This window comes from Paramormyrops kingsleyae, chromosome 7 (genome assembly GCF_048594095.1).
Source record: "Paramormyrops kingsleyae isolate MSU_618 chromosome 7, PKINGS_0.4, whole genome shotgun sequence".
NCBI classification, from domain to species: domain Eukaryota; kingdom Metazoa; phylum Chordata; class Actinopteri; order Osteoglossiformes; family Mormyridae; genus Paramormyrops; species Paramormyrops kingsleyae.
This window is the reverse complement of record NC_132803.1, coordinates 2,182,545-2,202,716: the sequence shown is the minus strand read 5'-3', so window position 1 is coordinate 2,202,716 and position 20,172 is coordinate 2,182,545. Positions and strand designations below refer to the sequence as shown.

The 20,172-nt window shown below is 49.3% G+C and overlaps 1 protein-coding gene across 1 annotated transcript; it reads left to right on the top strand.

Annotated features, from left to right (window-relative positions):
* The first annotated feature begins 946 nt into the window (after nucleotides 1-946).
* Nucleotides 947-17,273, top strand: LOC111851478 (succinyl-CoA:3-ketoacid coenzyme A transferase 1, mitochondrial-like). Its single transcript, XM_023826458.2, has 17 exons — nucleotides 947-1,132; nucleotides 2,811-2,919; nucleotides 9,164-9,254; nucleotides 11,161-11,296; nucleotides 11,380-11,529; nucleotides 11,618-11,724; nucleotides 11,962-12,022; nucleotides 12,418-12,525; nucleotides 13,007-13,118; nucleotides 13,613-13,707; nucleotides 13,819-13,867; nucleotides 13,963-14,035; nucleotides 14,269-14,344; nucleotides 14,445-14,534; nucleotides 14,652-14,732; nucleotides 15,592-15,693; nucleotides 16,336-17,273. The coding sequence occupies exons 1-17, from the start codon at nucleotides 1,034-1,036 to the stop codon at nucleotides 16,369-16,371; spliced, it is 1,575 nt and encodes a 524-aa protein (XP_023682226.1). The 5' UTR covers nucleotides 947-1,033; the 3' UTR covers nucleotides 16,372-17,273.
* Nucleotides 17,274-20,172: the final 2,899 nt, after the last annotated feature.

Genomic DNA, 20,172 nt, shown 5'->3' with positions numbered 1-20,172 from the left:
GATGGATGGATGGATGGATGGGTTGAATCAGGGTCAAGTCCGGCCTAATGAGATGGGTCACCTTCAGCCCAATGAGGCGCAGAAACTCTGACAGGCATGCATTACATTGTGGCATTACATTGAATATTTAAATTACTATAATTTAATTGACATACAATTATAAAGACTAAGTCGAGCCAGCTTATTTAACAATTTATCACAAAAATCAGCTAACGATCATGATATCAGCATTCGCTGACAGACAGACATGAAAAACACGATTTACATACTTTTATCGGTGCCCTTGTAATACAGGACTGCCGACTTTGGTCAGTTCGAGACAAGTCTGCATACTCATTTACATGAAACAGTTTTAATACCGTTTAAATAGTCTGTAGGGTTTGCAAACCACCCTAACGCTTTTGGTGTACCTAATTTTAGGTTTATAATGGAATAACATAGATTTTTTTGCATGAGCCTGAGTCTGAATGCGTGACTGTCACGCCAGATACGTAAGAGTTGGCGACCCTGGTAATATGCCACCATTGATCCGAGCATACTTGGGCCGACGATGGCATAAATGAATTGGCCCTATAACCCAGGTTGCTGTGCGTAAACCACACTTGGCACGATTCCAATAAACCAGTGCGAGTGCCAAGTGAGAGGCGACACTGGCGCACATCAGCCGATCCTTCATGCTATCTCTGATACCTCTACGTACAAGAGGAAGAGATAGGGAAATAATAAAATATATACAGTTGTACAAAAGAAAATTACTTACGTATAAAGTAATTACATAAAAATATTAGTAAATTGCGTAATATCATAAGTACATCGGTAAAAGCCGTCGGAACTCCGAGGCGCATTTCTCTTAATCAAACCGTCAGGCGTCACGCGCGCCACCTAGGTTAATCCCTAATTGGCTGCGCGACGCCCCCTCCCTCCCGATGCCCGTTTATCTCCCCCTCTCCGTGTCCGGCTGACGGACAGACGGATCGTCGCTGCCAATTCCTCATCATTATTCCTCTGAGTAGGAGCTGATCTCTTGTGGAAGATGACTACGTTCAAAACACTGGCAAGACTGGAAGGAGTTTACAGAAATGCCCATGCAGCCTACAGGGTTCATTTAAGCGGCACCTCTCAGCCTCTCAAGGTCGGTATTTAAATACTCTTAAAATTTTAAATCAGCATACGTTCTACAATCATGTTTTTCATATTTTAATTTGTGTTAGTTTGCACTAAAATGCATTTTTATTTATAGTCTATACATCGGATATTAAAAGTTGCTAATAGAAATACATTGCAGACTATACAGGGTGGACCAAAAGTAGGATTAATTTTTATTTTAATTTTAGTTTTTATTTTACAAAGTAAAGGTCCTGTTTTAAAAAAGTTATTGTTAAACGTAGGTATACAGTTTTTATTTTACGAAGTAGAGGTTCTGTTTTACAAAGAACGTTTTTATTAAAAAAAAAAAAAAAAGAAGTTATTGTTAAATGTAAGTATAGCGTTTTTATTTTGTAAACTAAAGGTTCTATATTACAAAGAAAGTTTTTATTTTACACAAAGTTATTGTTAAATGTAGGTAGGCCTATACAGTTTTGACAACACCTCTCCACGGCCTTAGATCGGGCGACGTTGTAGGGTTGACTGGCCACCACATTCACCCGACTTTTTTTTGGGCGGGGGCGGGGGGGGAGGGCTCGTAAAGGAGAAGGTTTTTGAGAGGGAGCCCCTCTCAATGGATGAATTAAAGGAGTTCATCTCACAAGCATTTGTGGACATTGATGCTAACCGGGATTTGTGTGCTATAGTTTGTCACAGTGTCAGGGACAGGCTCGAGCACCCGAGAGACTAAACATGACCCAATCAGCACTGTAAAATCAAAACTGCACACCTACTTTTAAAAATAACTTTGTAAAATAAAAACTTTTTTTTTTTGTAAAATAAAAACTGTATACATACTTTTGGCCCATCCAGTATAAAAAAGTTTAAAAAAAAAAACCAAAAAACAAACCTTAGCGTAAGGAGCAGAGACCTGCGCAGCCGGTGCATTTCCCCTTATTGCCTGCCTGCAGTTACCGCGCTCCGAGTTTGTGTGACAGTGGCAGAGCACATCATTGTCCTTGAAGGCACACAGCCAAGCTGTTGTAAGGTGCAGCAGTTATAGATCCTTTTTATGCATGTGTAAATTACACGTTTCTTAAAAATTACCAAGCTCGCAATCTGTAAATTCTTTTTTGTCACTGTATTACATGTTGTAACTAAATCATCTAATATTATAGTAGTATAGTTACAGTTTTTTTTTTTAAATCTAGTGCCCGGGAAATCTATTTGCTGACAGTTTATGAATAATACAGGGTGGCGTAGTGTCGCTTTCGGCTGCCAAGCAGATTTAGCACTATGTGAGCTTATTGATTTATTGTTTAGTAACGTCTAAGATGTCTGTCATGCTCTTATCCCTGTATTTGCCTTTAACCCCTGGAACTGCTGAGATCAGCCCATTAAGAAGGGTAGAGTGACATCACTCTTTAGATGCAGCGAAACACAATGTTTGTCTTTCCGCACCATTTCAGCCACATGTCTGCAGTACAAACCAGGTGGTAGCAGTAGCATTTTACAGTACTAATGCTGTAGTTGTGCTAATTAGAATTGTTATCCAGTGCATTTACCAAGGGTGTCCCTCTACTTTGAATACACCCATCAGGTAAAGCCCTACCTACACCCAGTACCAGAGCCCAGCCAATCAGACGCCTGCTCCTTTTCTTACTTATTCTGTCTTCCTGTTGAATGCCTCCACCTTGCTAACTCCACTGCTGTCCTTTTCCCAGCTGTTCGGCTGTTTCTTCTCCAGCTCCACAAAGAGACCAGTGCAGTTCTACAGTGATCCAATAGAGGCGGTCAAGGACATTCCAGATGGTTCCACATTGCTTGTGGGAGGTAGGTTTCATGAAGATTCTGCGAGCGCTGTTTTGTAAGGCTGATGGGGAACCCTGAGCCTGCTGAGCATGGCAGATCCCTGGTGGGGGTTTTGTGGGAGATCCCAGGTGGGGGTTATGTGGGAGATCCCTGGTGGGGGTTATGTGGGAGATCTCAGGTGGGGGTTATGTGGGAGATCTCAGGTGGGGGTTATGTGGGAGATCTCAGGTGGGGGTTATGTGGGAGATCCCAGGTGGGGGTTATGTGGGAGGTCCCAGGTGGGGGTTATGTGGGAGATCTCAGGTGGGGGTTATGTGGGAGATCTCAGGTGGGGGTTATGTGGGAGATCCCAGGTGGGGGTTATGTGGGAGATCCCTGGTGGGGGTTATGTGGGAGATCCCTGGTGGGGGTTATGTGGGAGATCCCTGGTGGGGGTTTTGTGGGAGATCCCAGGTGGGGGTTATGTGGGAGATCCCTGGTGGGGGTTATGTGGGAGATCCCAGGTGGGGGTTATGTGGGAGATCCCAGGTGGGGGTTATGTGGGAGGTCCCAGGTGGGGGTTATGTGGGAGATCTCAGGTGGGGGTTATGTGGGAGATCTCAGGTGGGGGTTATGTGGGAGATCTCAGGTGGGGGTTATGTGGGAGATCCCAGGTGGGGGTTATGTGGGAGATCCCTGGTGGGGGTTATGTGGGAGATCCCTGGTGGGGGTTATGTGGGAGATCCCAGGTGGGGGTTATGTGGGAGATCCCTGGTGGGGGTTTTGTGGGAGATCCCAGGTGGGGGTTATGTGGGAGGTCCCAGGTGGGGGTTATGTGGGAGATCCCAGGTGGGGGTTATGTGGGAGATCCCAGGTGGGGGTTATGTGGGAGGTCCCAGGTGGGGGTTATGTGGGAGATCTCAGGTGGGGGTTATGTGGGAGGTCCCAGGTGGGGGTTATGTGGGAGATCTCAGGTGGGGGTTATGTGGGAGGTCCCAGGTGGGGGTTATGTGGGAGATCCCAGGTGGGGGTTATGTGGGAGGTCCCAGGTGGGGGTTATGTGGGAGATCTCAGGTGGGGGTTATGTGGGAGATCCCAGGTGGGGGTTATGTGGGAGATCTCAGGTGGGGGTTATGTGGGAGATCCCAGGTGGGGGTTATGTGGGAGGTCCCAGGTGGGGGTTATGTGGGAGATCTCAGGTGGGGGTTATGTGGGAGATCTCAGGTGGGGGTTATGTGGGAGATCCCAGGTGGGGGTTATGTGGGAGGTCCCAGGTGGGGGTTATGTGGGAGATCTCAGGTGGGGGTTATGTGGGAGATCTCAGGTGGGGGTTATGTGGGAGATCCCAGGTGGGGGTTATGTGGGAGATCCCTGGTGGGGGTTATGTACGAGATCCCTGGTGGGGGTTATGTGGGAGATCTCAGGTGGGGGTTATGTGGGAGATCTCAGGTGGGGGTTATGTGGGAGATCTCAGGTGGGGGTTATGTGGGAGATCCCAGGTGGGGGTTATGTGGGAGGTCCCAGGTGGGGGTTATGTGGGAGATCTCAGGTGGGGGTTATGTGGGAGATCTCAGGTGGGGGTTATGTGGGAGATCCCAGGTGGGGGTTATGTGGGAGATCCCTGGTGGGGGTTATGTAGGAGATCCCTGGTGGGGGTTATGTGGGAGATCCCTGGTGGGGGTTTTGTGGGAGATCCCAGGTGGGGGTTATGTGGGAGATCCCTGGTGGGGGTTATGTACGAGATCCCTGGTGGGGGTTATGTGGGAGATCCCTGGTGGGGGTTTTGTGGGAGATCCCAGGTGGGGGTTATGTGGGAGATCCCTGGTGGGGGTTATGTGGGAGATCTCAGGTGGGGGTTATGTGGGAGATCCCAGGTGGGGGTTATGTGGGAGATCTCAGGTGGGGGTTATGTGGGAGATCCCTGGTGGGAGATCCCAGGTGGGGGTTATGTGGGAGATCTCAGGTGGGGGTTATGTGGGAGATCCCTGGTGGGGGTTATGTGGGAGGTCCCAGGTGGGGGTTATGTGGGAGATCTCTGGTGGGGGTTATGTGGGAGATCCCTGGTGGGGGTTATGTGGGAGATCCCAGGTAGGGGTTATGTGGGAGATCTCAGGTGGGGGTTATGTGGGAGATCCCTAGTGGGGGTTATGTGGGAGATCCCAGGTGGGGGTTATGTGGCAGATCCCAGGTGGGGGTTATGTGGGAGGTCCCAGGTGGGGGTTATGTGGGAGATCTCAGGTGGGGGTTATGTGGGAGATCTCAGGTGGGGGTTATGTGGGAGATCCCTGGTGGGAGATCCCAGGTGGGGGTTATGTGGGAGATCTCAGGTGGGGGTTATGTGGGAGATCCCTGGTGGGGGTTATGTGGGAGGTCCCAGGTGGGGGTTATGTGGGAGATCTCTGGTAGGGGTTATGTGGGAGATCCCTGGTGGGGGTTATGTGGGAGATCCCAGGTAGGGGTTATGTGGGAGATCCCTAGTGGGGGTTATGTGGGAGATCCCAGGTGGGGGTTATGTGGGAGATCCCAGGTGGGGGTTATGTGGGAGATCCCTGGTGGGGGTTATGTGGGAGAGCTCAGGTGGGGGTTATGTGGCAGATCTCAGGTGGGGGTTATGTGGGAGATCCCAGGTGGGGTTTATGTGGCAGATCCCAGGTAGGGGTTATGTGGCAGATCCCAGGTGGGGGTTATGTGGGAGATCCCTGGTGGGGGTTATGTGGGAGATCTCAGGTGGGGGTTATGTGGCAGATCTCAGGTGGGGGTTATGTGGGAGATCTCAGGTGGGGGTTATGTGGGAGATCTCAGGTGGGGGTTATGTGGGAGATCCCAGGTGGGGGTTATGTGGGAGATCCCTGGTGGGGGTTATGTGGCAGATTGTTATGATCACGTGCAGCACGGATCGGGGAAGCAGGTGCACGGAAGCCAGGGATCGGGGAATACGGAGTTTAATGTCCAAAAACACAGAGCACGCAACAAAACAACGTCACAACGTCAATGACCGGACTGGGGATACAAACGGGAACGCGGACTAAATACAAGAGACAAGCTAGACTTAACAGGACACAGGCGATCACAATTAGGGCTGAACACAAGGTAACGAGGTGGGCGTGGCACACATCAGGAGCGGACGGAGCGGATCATGACAGAACCCCCCCCCAAAGGCGCGCACACCGGGCGCGCCCGAGAGGAGGCGACGGACGGGACGAGACCGGGGAACAAGACCTGGAAGACAAAAGCAAAAACATCAACGAGACACTGGAAACAGGACAGAGACACAGAACAGGAACAAGGACCAACAGAAAGACAGGACCTGACAAAGAACAGGAAACGCAGACAGGCAGACAGAGAAAGGAGACACAGAGGGGACAGAAAACGGAGGAACAGGACGAGGAGTGAACACAGGAGACACTGAGGGACGAGGAGCAAAACCCAGAGGGACAAAGGGACCAGGAGGGAATGGAGGAGACACAGAGGGACGAGGAGCAAAAACAGGCGGGACGGAGGGAAAGGGAGGAGGAACCAGGGGAGCCCGAGAGAGCCCAGGCGGGCGAAGGGCAGCGGCCGGAGGGACCGCAGGCGAAAGGGAGGAGGGAGCAGGAGGGAACCACACAGGGGCCAAGGGAACGGGACGAGGGAGAGACGGAGGGGACACGGAGGGAGCAGGAGGGAACACCAGCGAAGGCAGGTAGGAGGGGAAAGCCGCGGCAGGCGACGGCGCAGCCGGAGCCGGCGAAGGCGCCGTCCGACGCCCCGCCGAAGCAGGGGGGCCCGGAGGCGACCGACATGGAGCCGGAGGCGACGCCGAGGACCGGCACCGAGGCACCGGGGGGGGACCCGGAGGGGACCACCGACCCAGAGCCGGAGGACCCGCAGGCAGCCACCGAGCGACAGCTAGGGGCCGAACGGGCGAGCCAGGGGGCAGGGCGGGCGGGACCCGGGCCCGACGCAGGTGTCCCCGCCCTTTCCGGGAGACCGATAGGCGGGGACCTGGCCGGGGTCTCTCCCACCGGGGTGATGGTGGAAGAGTCACAGGGGAAGCCACGGGGGCAGTCACAGGGGAAGCCACGGGGGCAGTCACAGGGGAAGCCACGGGGGCAGTCACAGGGGAAGCCACGGGGGAAACCAAGGTCATCCCCGAGGGGTCCCACTCAAGCTCCCCCTCCGACTCCATTATGGAGGGAGGAGCATCAGGGCAGCAGTCCGGGACCTCCTCGGAGACAGGAGCATCGGGAGTCGTGGGGGGCTGAGCTGAGCGCTCAGGGGCCGCGGGGAGCTCAGGGGCCGCGGGGAGCTCAGGGGCCGCGGGGAGCTCAGGGGCCGCGGGGAGCTCTGGAGTCACGGGGAGCCCTGGAGTCCCGGCCTCAGGCAGGTCCGCGGGCAGAGCGGCGGCCTCAGGCAGAGGCACGGGAGTCACCGGGGGCGCCTCAGGCGGCGCGGGAGTCACCGGGGGCTCCTCAGCAGGCGCGGGAGTCACCGGGGGCGCCTCAGCAGGCGCGGGAGTCACCGGGGGCGCCTCAGCAGGCGCGGGAGTCACCGGGGGCGCCTCAGCAGGCGCGGGAGTCACCGGGGGCGCCTCAGCAGGCGCGCGGCCAGCAGGCACTGGAGCCACGGGGGGAGCTGCAGCCGCCTCTGGAGCCACGGGGGGAGCCGCAGCCTCTGGAACCACGCGGGGCGCCGCAGCCTCTGGATCCACGCGGGGCGCTGCAGCCTCTGGATCCACGCGGGGCGCTGCAGCCTCTGGATCCACGCGGGGCGCTGCAGCCTCTGGATCCACGCGGGGCGCTGCAGCCTCAGGAACCACGCGGGGCGCTGCCCGCGTCCGAAACCGTGGAATCCGCGGGATCGCGTCCTTAACGGACCTGGCCCCTTTAAGGGCCAGGCGTGTCCCGGTGAAGGGGCCGGCTGGCTCAGGCTTGGCCAGCGAAGCGGCGGGCAGACGGACTTCGGGCGTCCGCCTAGGCGAAGCGGCGGTGACGTCACCCGCGAACACCGCCGGGTGGAGAATCGGGTAGGGATTCTCCCAGCGTTCAGCAGGGCAAGCTGCGGAAAGGGAGACAGCCCCCAAAAAGACCTCCTGCGCGTCTTCCCGTCCTCTGCCTCTCCGCTTCTTCCGCGTTCTTCTCCGCGCTGAGGTAGGCGGAGGCAGGGGCACCACGGGCAGCTCGCTGTCTGGCAGCCCGCAGTCCAAAGCGACCTGCCTCAGCGATACCCTGGCAACCCCCTCCCGAAGCTGCCGCACGTTTTCGCGCACCTCCCCCGCAAGGTGCGCGTCTCCGGGCAGGGACATCTTCTCTAAGACGTCCCTGCTCCGGCTGGCTATAGCCCGAAGCAGGGGATCCTCCTCGACTTCGGGCTGGGTGAGCCAATATAACACCTCCTCGGTGAGGTCGAGAAATTCCGCCTCACCGATCTGGGGCGTCTTGTGGAGGAGTCCGGTCATTCTGTTATGATCACGTGCAGCACGGATCGGGGAAGCAGGTGCACGGAAGCCAGGGATCGGGGAATACGGAGTTTAATGTCCAAAAACACAGAGCACGCAACAAAACAACGTCACAACGTCAATGACCGGACTGGGGATACAAACGGGAACGCGGACTAAATACAAGAGACAAGCTAGACTTAACAGGACACAGGCGATCACAATTAGGGCTGAACACAAGGTAACGAGGTGGGCGTGGCACACATCAGGAGCGGACGGAGCGGATCATGACAGCAGATCCCAGGTGGGGGTTATGTGGGAGATCCCTCGTGGGGGTTATGTAGGAGATCCCTGGTGGGGGTTATGTGGGAGATCTCAGGTGGGGGTTATGTGGAAGATCTCAGGTGGGGGTTATGTGGGAGATCCCAGGTGGGGGTTATGTGGGAGATTTCAGGTGGGGGTTATGTGGGAGATCCCTGGTGGGGGTTATGTGGGAGATCCCAGGTGGAGGTTATGTGGCAGATCTCAGGTGGGGGTTTTGTGGGAGGTCCCAGGTGGGGGTTATGTGGGAGGTCCCAGGTGGAGGTTATGTGGGAGATCCCAGGTGGGGGTTATGTGGGAGATCCCTAGTGGGGGATATGTGGGAGATCCCAGGTGGAGGTTATGTGGGAGATCCCTGGTGGGGGTTATGTGGGAGATCCCTGGTGGGGGTTATGTGGGAGGTCCCAGGTGGGGGTTATGTGGGAGATCCCAGGTGGGGGTTTGTGGGAGCTTCCAGGTTGGAAGGGTCTAGACTGCCGCGAAGCATCAGCAAAATACACATAGCTCCCTGTCTTCTTTCATTCTTCATGATGCTCTTCTCCACCCCAGGTTTTGGTTTGTGCGGCATCCCCGAGAACCTGATAAACAGCTTAATGAAGACTGGGGTGAAACATCTCACGGCTGTCAGTAACAATGCAGGGTAAGCACTTGTGCCAGTGGGAGAGTCCACTTGACCGCTCAGCGTGATGTATTTGTGATTAGTGTATAGTGTATTTCTTTCTATAAGTGCCTGACTTCTTAGCTCTGCCTGACTGCCCCGTATCCCGGCCTCTTGGCTCTGCCTGACTGCCCCGTATCCTGGCCTCTTGGCTCTGCCTGACTGCCCCGTATCCCAGCCTCTTGGCTCTGCCTGACTGCCCCGTATCCCAGCCTCTTGGCTCTGCCTGACTGCCCCGTATCCCGGCCTCTTGGCTCTGCCGGACTGCCCCGTATCCCGGCCTCTTGGCTCTGCCTGACTGCCCCGTATCCCGGCCTCTTGGCTCTGCCTGACTGCCCCGTATCCCGGCCGCTTGGCTCTGCCTGACTACCCCGAATCCCAGCCTTGTGGCTCTGCAGCCTCTGCCTGACTACCCTGTATCTTGGCTTTTTGGCTCTGCATGGTTTCTGTCTTCTTCAGATAGATAAAAAGAATATCAGAGTCTGCTGTTAATCCAGCACTTGTGGATCAGCTGAATAGCAAAACAAGCCAACTCTGCCTGTGTACACTATATGGACAAAAAAGTATTGGGACACCTGACCATTGCACCTAAAAGAACTTTAATGACATTTTATTCAAAAACAATAGCTGTCTATATGGAGTTGGTCCCTCCCTTTCCACAAGATTTTGGAGTGTGTCTGTGGGAAATTCTGCTCATTCATCCAGAAGAGCATTTGTGAAGTCAGGCACTAATGTTGAATGTGAAGGCCTGGTTCATAATCTCTATTTTAGTTCATCCCAAAGGTGATTGATGGGGTTGAGGTCAGGGCTCTGTGTGGACAAGTCAAGTTCTTCCACACCAAACTCACCCAACCTTGTCTTTATTGACCTTGCTTTGTGCACTGGGGCACAGTCATGCTGGAACAGAAAAAGACCTTCCCCAAACTGTTCCCACAAAGCTGAAGCATAGAACTGTCCAAAATGTCTTGGTATGCTGACATTTGGAACTAAGGGGTCTTGCCCAACCCCTGAAAAACAACCCCATACCATTATCCCTCTTCCACCAAACTTTACAGTTGGCACAATGCAGTGAGGGAGGTACCGCTCTCCTGCCGTCCACCAAAACCCAGACTCATCCACCAGACTGCCAGGCAGAGAAACATGGTTCATCATTCCACAGGTCACATTTCAACTGCTCCAGAGTCCAGTGGCAGTGTGCTTTACACCACTGCATCTGACGCTTGGCATTGCTCTTGGAGATGTGAGGCTTGTATACAGCTGCTCGGCCATGGAAGCCCATTCCATCAAGCTCCTGGTGCACATTTTTTGTGCTGAGGTTAATGCCAGAGGACGTTTGGAACTCTGCAGTTATTGAGTTAACAGTGCATCAGTAACTTTTACGCACTATGCACCTTAGCGCTCGGCAACCCCACTCTGTTACTTTATGTTGTGTGCCATTTTGTGGTTGAGTTTCTGTTGTTCCTAAAAGTTTCCACTTTTTTTACATGGAATATCTAGGGGGGACGAAATTTCACAAACTGACTAATGCATAGGAGGTATCCTATGACTGCACTATGCCTGAATTCATCTTCAGAACGATTCTATCACAAATTTTTGATTTTATACACCTTTAGCAATGGGTCTGAATGGAACTCCTGAATTCAATGAATAAGAGGGGTGTCCCAATGCTTTTGTCCATGCAGTGTACCTTCACTGTGAACACAATGCTGCCACTATTCACTAAGCTGATATTGTGGCTCACTTTGTCACCATGTAGCTGAGGCAGTTCAGATCCAGGCTTGATAATATGACTTTCAGCTGGGTCTGCTGGTGCAGGGTCTTACCTAAGCAGCGTAGGTTTTGATATCACAGTGGCTTATAACCTCAGCTTGGGATTATTGCTGTGCAGTGTGGATAACTTCGGACTGGGCCTGCTTCTGAGGACCAAGCAAATAAAGCGCATGGTGTCATCCTACGTGGGGGAGAACATGGAGTTCGAGAGGCAGTACTTGGCTGGAGAGCTGGAGGTAGAGCTCACACCGCAGGTGAGGCTGAAGCTGAAGCACCTCCTCCCCTCAGTATCACATGCATCTAATGGCAGGGGTTGACAGCAGCTGTGCTCCTGCAGGGCACATTGGCGGAGAGGATTCGAGCTGGGGGGGCTGGCGTTCCTGCCTTTTTCACGCCTACAGGTTATGGAACGCTGATTCAGGAAGGAGGCTCACCCATCAAATACAACAAAGATGGCACTGTGGCTATTTCAAGCAAAAAACGAGAGGTGAGTTCGTGGTTTTCACCATAACGCACAGGATCTGTCTGTTATTGAACAGCTCTTTCTGCATTGATGTCATGTGATCACTCTGCAGGTCCAAGAATTCGACGGCCGCTTTTACGTCATGGAGAGAGCCATCAGGGGAGACTTTGCACTGGTTAAAGCCTGGAAGGCAGACAAAGCTGGAAACATTATTTTCAGGTCTAGACCACCAGTCAAATATCAGTTTAAGTTTTGTTTTCTTCCTTTAGCCATAACTCACATACACTCATCAGCTTGTCATTCTTTGTCTCACCACCAGGGTGCAGCATCCACCCTAAACTTTACTTTGTATAGGCAATAGCCATGAGCTGTTTTAAATTGCAACATAATTATCTTGCTACTTCCTGCAGTCTTTACACGCATTCAAATTCTCACTTGTCCTTTTCCGATTATCAGGAAAACAGCGAGAAACTTCAATCAGCCCATGTGTAAAGCAGCCAAAGTTACAATCATTGAGGTAGGACTTCTTCATATTATTTAGGGCTACATTACTGGAATGAGGTGTGTGTACAGGTTAGTGTTGGGTTGAGGTGTGTATCCACTGCACAGGTTAGTGTTGGGTTGAGGTGTGTATCCACTGCACAGGTTAGTGTTGGGTTGAGGTGTGTATCCACTGCACAGGTTAGTGTTGGGTTGAAGGTTGAGGTGTTCTACAGTTTAGGGATGGGTTTACTGAAGCAACTTAATTCTGCTACATACTTGGCTTATGTTCCAATAGGGGACAGGTCTTCACTCAATGTTTATATATGAGTGTTCATACGTGACATAGCAGATGACCAGAGGTGGACGTTCCTTTTGATCCTGGGGGTTGCTGAGTGTTTCTGAGGATTTGTTCATCTCTGCATGGACCAGGTGGAGGAAGTCGTGGATGTTGGGGATTTTGCAGCAGAAAACGTTCACATACCCAGTATCTATGTGGACAGGATTGTGACCGGGGGCAGCTATGAGAAGAGGATAGAGGTGAGCTTGAAGGTCATGACCCTTCACATTGGGATGGGTGACCCAAACCTTCAAAGTACACAGAATGTACTGATGTCTCTTCTACTTTAGCTTCTGACTATTGATCCACAGCCCTGAACCTGTGGCCCAGTGAATTTCCACTTTGTACTTTATTTAGGAGTCTTTTCCATTTAGTGTTTGAAGATGGGATTTTTTACTATTTCAAATGCACATAGATTGATCATTTGCCTCGAACTGTAAGAAAATTTCAAATTAATCAAAAGTTAAAATCCTGGGAGGTGTTTTAACAAAGCTTTGTAAAAATCACTTTGCCCAGTTTATATTTACTTCTGCTGCTGATTATAGTGTAATATAAGTACATTTAGGTCATTGTCTGGAAATCTGTTACAGCTGCTTTATTATGAATGAAGTATGACACGTCTGAGGCCTTGTGGGTGTCAGTGGCTGCTTCATCCAGCAGAGGGCACTATTTTTCCAATAGAAGCGTATTGTTAAGAAGGATCAGGTTGCACCCAAGCCCAAGAATGAGTCGGACCTGGTACGTGAGCGCATCATCAGGAGGGCAGCGCTGGAATTTGAGGATGGCATGTATGGTATCCTTGACCAGAGTTTGACAAACAAGCCTGGGTCTAGTCCCTCTGACTACAGTGAACAGATAGGGCTGTGTGATATGACCAAAATCTCATATCCCAATATAGGTTATTTCGAATCCTGAGAATGATGAATGAAAAATGTATATAAAATGACCACATGGAAAGGCATATTTCTTATAACATTTTAAATTATAGAATTGATAAATAAAAAGTACTTATTTTACTTTATTTAGAACCTTTTTGCAAATTTATTTTATATTGCTGTATCTTATATTGCTGTAAAGAGTGTGATTTGTGACAGTGGAATTAACAAAAGAGCATGTTATGAAACGATACACATTTTTCATTACAGAAAATATATCGTCATCTCACACAGCCCTATGTACAGACATAAATACATTTATTGAAAATTTTATATTAAAATGAATTCTGGTACAGTTTTTGTCGGCCTTTAGATGACAAAGACACATGAAAACCTTGACTAAGACTTTCAGCCAACCTTGGCATTGGGATTCCCATGCTGGCCAGTAACTTCATCAGCCCGGACATCACAGTTCATCTGCAGAGTGAGAATGGGATTCTGGGATTGGTGAGTATCCACCAAATGGACACGATGCTGTGATGATGGATTTTTCTGTCATTTTGGAGGGTCTCTTCTCCACAGCAATCTGGTCTTAAATACTTTTACTACATATCATAGGGTCCTTACCCCACAGAAGAACAAGTGGATGCAGACCTCATCAATGCTGGTAGGTTCCTCTTCCTCCATGCAATCAAGAATTGTGTCTCCTGCAGTTCGTGTCCTTTATTCCTATATTTCTTTCACTCTCCACTGGGTCACCAGGCAAAGAAACAGTGACCGTGCTGTCGGGGGCATCCTACTTCTCCAGTGACGAGTCCTTTGCCATGATCAGGGGGTAACGTGTGTGTGCTGTGACAGGGCTCAGATGAGTGCAGAGGAGATGTTCATACTGGAAAATCAAACAACATCTGAACTGTTTTGACAAATTTTAGATTATGGTGTTACACATGACAGCAAGTAGGCATCTCCACTGATCATCACTGATGTGTGAAAACAGCAAAATGCCAGCCTGTGCTCCCTGTTGCTGTGGACGAAGCATCCTCATGTGCTCCCTGTCTCTGCCTATAGGGGGCATGTCAACCTCACCATGCTGGGTGCCATGCAGGTCTCGCGCTACGGTGACCTGGCCAACTGGATGATCCCGGTGAGTGTGTCCACCAAAGTGGTGTGTGTGTTTGACAGTTGTGGGGAGACACTGACGCTGGGTGTGACTGTTGCCCCTGTTACCCCCCCCCCCCCCCCAGGGTAAGATGGTCAAGGGCATGGGCGGGGCTATGGACTTAGTAGCAAGTGCTGGTACCAAAGTGGTTGTCACCATGGAACACTCTGCTAAGGTAACACCATTTTAATGATTGTATTTAATGAGTTTGGTTATCATTTGTCATTTTTTTGTGCCAGCTGCAAGTCAGGTCACATGACTGCCTCACTAATTAGCACCACTTCACTTTCAGGGTGGGAAGCACAAAATCCTGGAAAAGTGCAGCTTGCCACTGACAGGGAAGCAGTGTGTGGACCGGATCATTACAGAGAAGGTCAGGACCCATTTTGCGCATTGTATGCATTCAGTGACTGAACTCCCAGTAAGGTGCATGTGTGTGTTCAGTACTTAAACTGCAACTTCCTGTAGGGTGAATATATGTTCAATAGCTGGACTACAGCTCCCAGTAGGGTGAATGTGTGTGTGTTCAGTAGCTGGACTACAGCTCCCAGTAGGGTGAATGTGTGTGTGTTCAGTAGCTGGACTACAGCTCCCAGTAGGGGGTGAATATATGTTCAAAAGCTGGACTACAGCTCCCAGTAGGGTATATGTGTGTGTGTGTTCAGTAGCTGGACTACAGATCCCAGTAGGGTGAATGTGTGTGTGTTCAGTAGCTGGACTACAGCTCCCAGTAGGGTGTATGTGTGTGTGTGTTCAGTAGCTGGACTACAGATCCCAGTAGGGTGAATGTGTGTTCAGTAGCTGGACTACAGCTCCCAGTAGGGGGTGAATATATGTTCAAAAGCTGGACTACAGCTCCCAGTAGGGTGTATGTGTGTGTGTGTTCAGTAGCTGGACTACAGATCCCAGTAGGGTGAATGTGTGTTCAGTAGCTGGACTACAGCTCCCAGTAGGGTGAATATATGTTCAAAAGCTGGACTACAGCTCCCAGTAGGGTGAATGTGTGTGTGTTCAGTAGCTGGACTACAGCTCCCAGTAGGGTGAATGTCTGTGTGTTCAGTAGTTGGACTACAGCTCCCAGTAGGGTGAATGTGTGTGTGTTCAGTAGCTGGACTACAGCTCCCAGTAGAGTGTATGCGTGTTCAGTAGCTGGACTACAGCTCCCAGTACGGTGTATGCGTGTTCAGTAGTCGAACTACAAGTGCCAACCCCTTCCTGGTCCTTTGTTCCAGGCCGTCTTTGATGTGGACAAAAAGAGTGGCCTGACCCTCATTGAGCTGGGGGAGGGGCTAAAAGTGGATGAAGTCAGGAAATGTACCGGCGTAGACTTTGCGGTAAGCCTGATTTGCAGCTGGGCCAGAGCTACAATCCTCATATCCCCCATTAGGGTGTGGCCAGTCACCCAGCAACCACATACCACCATCAGCTACGGAGCAGTTAAGGCATTTCCGGGACAGCAAAGGGTTTATTTTTGTGTAGGTCATATCTGCACTGAACCATTAGTGGAAAAATTATTGATTTAACAGAGTTAGTGATATATATTTATTATGACTGCATTCCAGGTCAAAAACCTTACTGGGATATTCAAAAATAAAAAATTATGCTTAGTTTTACCTGAAATGAAAAAGACATTGATCCATGCTTTTTCTGAAAATATTCATGAATGTAGAGAGATCTATCTTCCAGCCGCTTATCCTGGACCTGGGTTCTGTGCCAGGCAGTATGGGGGGGGGTCTGTCATAGACATACAATCCTACACACTTTGGGGGCAATTCAGGGAGCGCTGCAAACCACAGTATACTGGGGGCACAAGTAAACTCCTCCCATAGAGCAGGGGTGGGATCTGAACCCCAAACCTGTAGGTGCGAACTAATAGTGCCTCACAGTCATCCAGCTAAATGTATGGCTACCTCATGTCATGTACCTAAATGTCAAAATATATATTTTTTCTTTTCTCCAATTTGTTATCAAACCAGGTATCTCCAAACCTGGGGCCGATGAAGCAGATTTAAATGTAGAAACTGAGCAGAGCAACTTGAAGACTCATCATACGGGAACGAGGACGTCACCACTGGCGCTGATGTCCGGGCCGAGCTCCCCTGAGCCTCAGCTGCCCCGTGTGAGAGTCACTGCATTAGGGAGGCTGCACAGTGCTGAGATGTCCGACTCCCACTCAGCTCAGCACCCTTCCCTGGACCAAAAGACGATACATGATAAAATTTGCTGTTTTATTTTGGTTTTGGAATTAAGTTTCCATGTGACCTGTAGCTATGTTTTTGTGAACAGATTCTCAGCAGTAAAATATTAAGATTATACAGATAATCTAGTTTCTTCTCCACATTATTTTATGACATGAAGTACATTTCACACATTAAATGATGTGTGAAAGTGGTCAGTGTGCTTGTCTCACCTGACACTGCCAGCAGCAGTGAGAGAGAAAGGCAGGGGAGCAATAACTGACACCTAAGCACAGGAGAAATATCCTGCCCGCCCCTGTCGCACTGCACGCCCCCTGCTGGCCATGTACGTAACACACCTGAACACCATGCACACTGGCTTATAGGCATTACAGACCTTCTGTATTTAAAAAATATTTTGTGTATTTCCTGACTGTTAAAAATTCCAAATTCAAGCTGGTTAAATTGAATTATCTTTGTATATTGAGCAGACAATGTTTCACATATGAAGTTGATTAATTAAATGCATAATTGTTAGCCTAAATGGTCATTTTTTGTCTTTAATAACAGTTTTAATAATTTTCTTGTCTGCATAAAATAACAGTAAAGTAACATTATTTCCAGAAAAGAACAGGAGTAACAACAGCGAAGAACGCAATGAGCAAAGCTGGGGTCCATGAAACTGCCATATATGCATATTACTCAGCAAATGAAATAAAAATAAAAAAAACTCTTAAGACTGTGGCACTTTTTGAGCTGCTTTTCCTCTGCCTGAGCACAAACTAAAATGCAGTAAAGCATGACACTCTTGGGCTGTCTGGTTTCTTCCCTGCCAGACAGTGCAGAGAAACCATAATGCCGGCTGTGATGACCAGCATCACGCGAGCAGGCAGGAAGCGGGGAATCACGAGTCGGACAGACTGATCCAAATACGGGGTTTTAATGGGGATAAAACGGACTAGACAGGACAGCGCAGTACATCTGTTAATGACAGATCTGGGTAAACTAAACAGGCAAAATGGGAAACAGCTGGTTACAATCAGGGTTTCACACGAGGTAAATGAGGGGCCGTGGCACACAGGAGGATCGGACGAACCGGGCGTGACACCGGCGTCCTGGCATAGGTCTTTAGCTGAGGATGCATTCCAGATGTTCCTCATGGTCCTCATTAGAACAAAAAGGGCAAAGATCATGGAGTAACAAACAGACACTAACGATGCCAGTAAATGTATCTCCAGAGAAAACTGCAAGACTGTTAGAATGTCTCCTCTGAGATGTCAGAGCTCACAGCAGGAAGGCGAGACTAGCCGAAGCATCCTGCAACAAGGGCAGATTCTCATGGACTTCTGTGTGCAGCCACATTCCAGCAATCGCAATCAAACTTGAACTTATGTATGTGTGTGTTCAGTACCTATACTACATCCCAGAAGGATGTATGTGTGTGTTCAGTACCTATACTACATCCCAGGATGATGTATGTGTGCGATGTATGTGTGTGTTCAGTACCTATACTACATCCCAGGATGATGTATGTGTGCGATGTATGTGTGTGTTCAGTACCTATATTACATCCCAGGAGGATGTATGTGTGTGTTCAGTACCTATACTACATCCCATGAGGATGTACTGTATGTGTGTGTTCAGTACCTATATTACATCCCAGGAGGATGTATGTGTGTGTTCAGTACCTATACTACATCCCAGAAGGATATATGTGTGTGTTCAGTACCTATACTACATCCCAGGAGGATGTATGTGTGTGTTCAGTACCCATACTACATCCCAGGTGGATGTATGTGTGTGTTCAGTACCTATACTACATCCCAGGAGGATGTATGTGTGTGCTCAGTACCTATACTACATCCCAGGGGGATGTATGTGTGTGTTCAGTACCTATACTACATCCCAGGTGGATGTATGTGTGTGTTCAGTACCTATACTACATCCCAGGATGATGTATGTGTGCGATGTATGTGTGTGTTCAGTACCTATATTACATCCCAGGAGGATGTATGTGTGTGTTCAGTACCTATACTACATCCCATGAGGATGTATGTGTGTGTTCAGTACCTATACTACATCCCAGAAGGATATATGTGTGTGTTCAGTACCTATACTACATCCCAGGAGGATGTATGTGTGTGTTCAGTACCCATACTACATCCCAGGTGGATGTATGTGTGTGTTCAGTACCTATACTACATCCCAGGAGGATGTATGTGTGTGCTCAGTACCTATACTACATCCCAGAAGGATATATGTGTGTGTTCAGTACCTATACTACATCCCAGGAGGATGTATGTGTGTGCTCAGTACCTATACTACATCCCAGAAGGGTGATGTGTAACCAGTTTGGTGCAGTGTTACTTTTTAGTAGTCAAAAAATATACGAAATTGTCACGGAAATGGGGCATGGCGCAGGCAGGAAAAGGAAGTGCCAATCCTGAGACACAAAGGGGGTTTATTACGGAAACTAAATTCTCTGGATAAAACTACAAAGGAAAGGACCACGAGGGGTTAAAATAGGGAAAACAGCAGCTAGTTACAAGAAATGACAAGGAAACAAGGCAACACAGGAAGCAGGAACAGGCAAGGGACCAAAGCACACACTCATACTGCAGCACAGAGTAACATCTAACCTACAGACACAGTGAGCAACTAAGGAGCTGAACTAACACATTATACAGTATGTTATTATATATTACTTATACAACAGCTAGTTCCGACCAAGAAATCTGATTGGACAAGGGCTGTTCTATGAGCGTGGTTATCAGAGTATAACCGCACTCGGACATTTCACATCAGCTGCATTACTCTGCTTTACAGGCGTATCTAAAAACCAGTACACATGTCTCATTTCCACCAACATGAAGCTGGTACTGGGCTGATTCTCCCTTGGTGCCTTTGGAGAACCTGCCCAGGATTCCACCTGTTTCAAAAATGAACGTTGGCGGAAGTGAGAGTAAAGTAAAGGTTCATATTTATACTGTTTTGTTAGGTTTATTTTGATCTGTTTTGGATTTTAAGTTTTTATAAGCTGGCAAACCGAAAAAAAAAGTTTTCAGAGTATGACTCATTGCGCTGTGACTCAACTGCCTGCATGCACATTTGTCTCCATAAAGGCTCCGTGTGTGTCCCTTACAGTCCAGCGTCAGATGTCCTTGTGTTTTCCGGTCAGGTGCTTGTTGGAGTTGTAGTTGCCATTTTTTGCCAGCTATTGAGTCCTTTTAAAGGTTCATAATAAAGAACCCAGTGCTTGAAGTTGCCGCCTCGCTTCTTGTTCATAAGGTCCGCTAGGTGTCACAATATAATATAGTGATTATTGTATATTAATAGTAATAAATACAATAGCAATATATAATTATATTGCTGGATGAGGACACAGTATCTGACCAGAAGATGACTTCAGTGACTTTATGCAGAGCTAGTAAATTGCTGTGTCACAATTTACCATCTGTCCCACCTAACCAATATTCATCCTACCATTACTGTTTTTGTTACAGTTTTTACTTTCAATATTTATGCATATAAAAAATGTAAATAATATAAATTACATTTTTAAACACGGACAGTAAAACATACACAAAGGAATATAACTAACTACCTAATTAGTGGGGAAAGATTCATACGAGTGGA

What these genes read in the sequence shown, in the direction of transcription:
- LOC111851478 (XM_023826458.2), top strand. Translation starts at nt 1,034, where the DNA reads ATGACTACGTTCAAAACACTGGCAAGACTGGAAGGAGTTTACAGAAAT. An exon ending in TTCCACATTGCTTGTGGGAG is followed by an intron (nt 2,920 to 9,163) that starts GTAGGTTTCATG and finishes TCTCCACCCCAG; the next exon opens with GTTTTGGTTTGTGCGGCATC. An exon ending in CCATGGAACACTCTGCTAAG is followed by an intron (nt 14,535 to 14,651) that starts GTAACACCATTT and finishes CTTCACTTTCAG; the next exon opens with GGTGGGAAGCACAAAATCCT.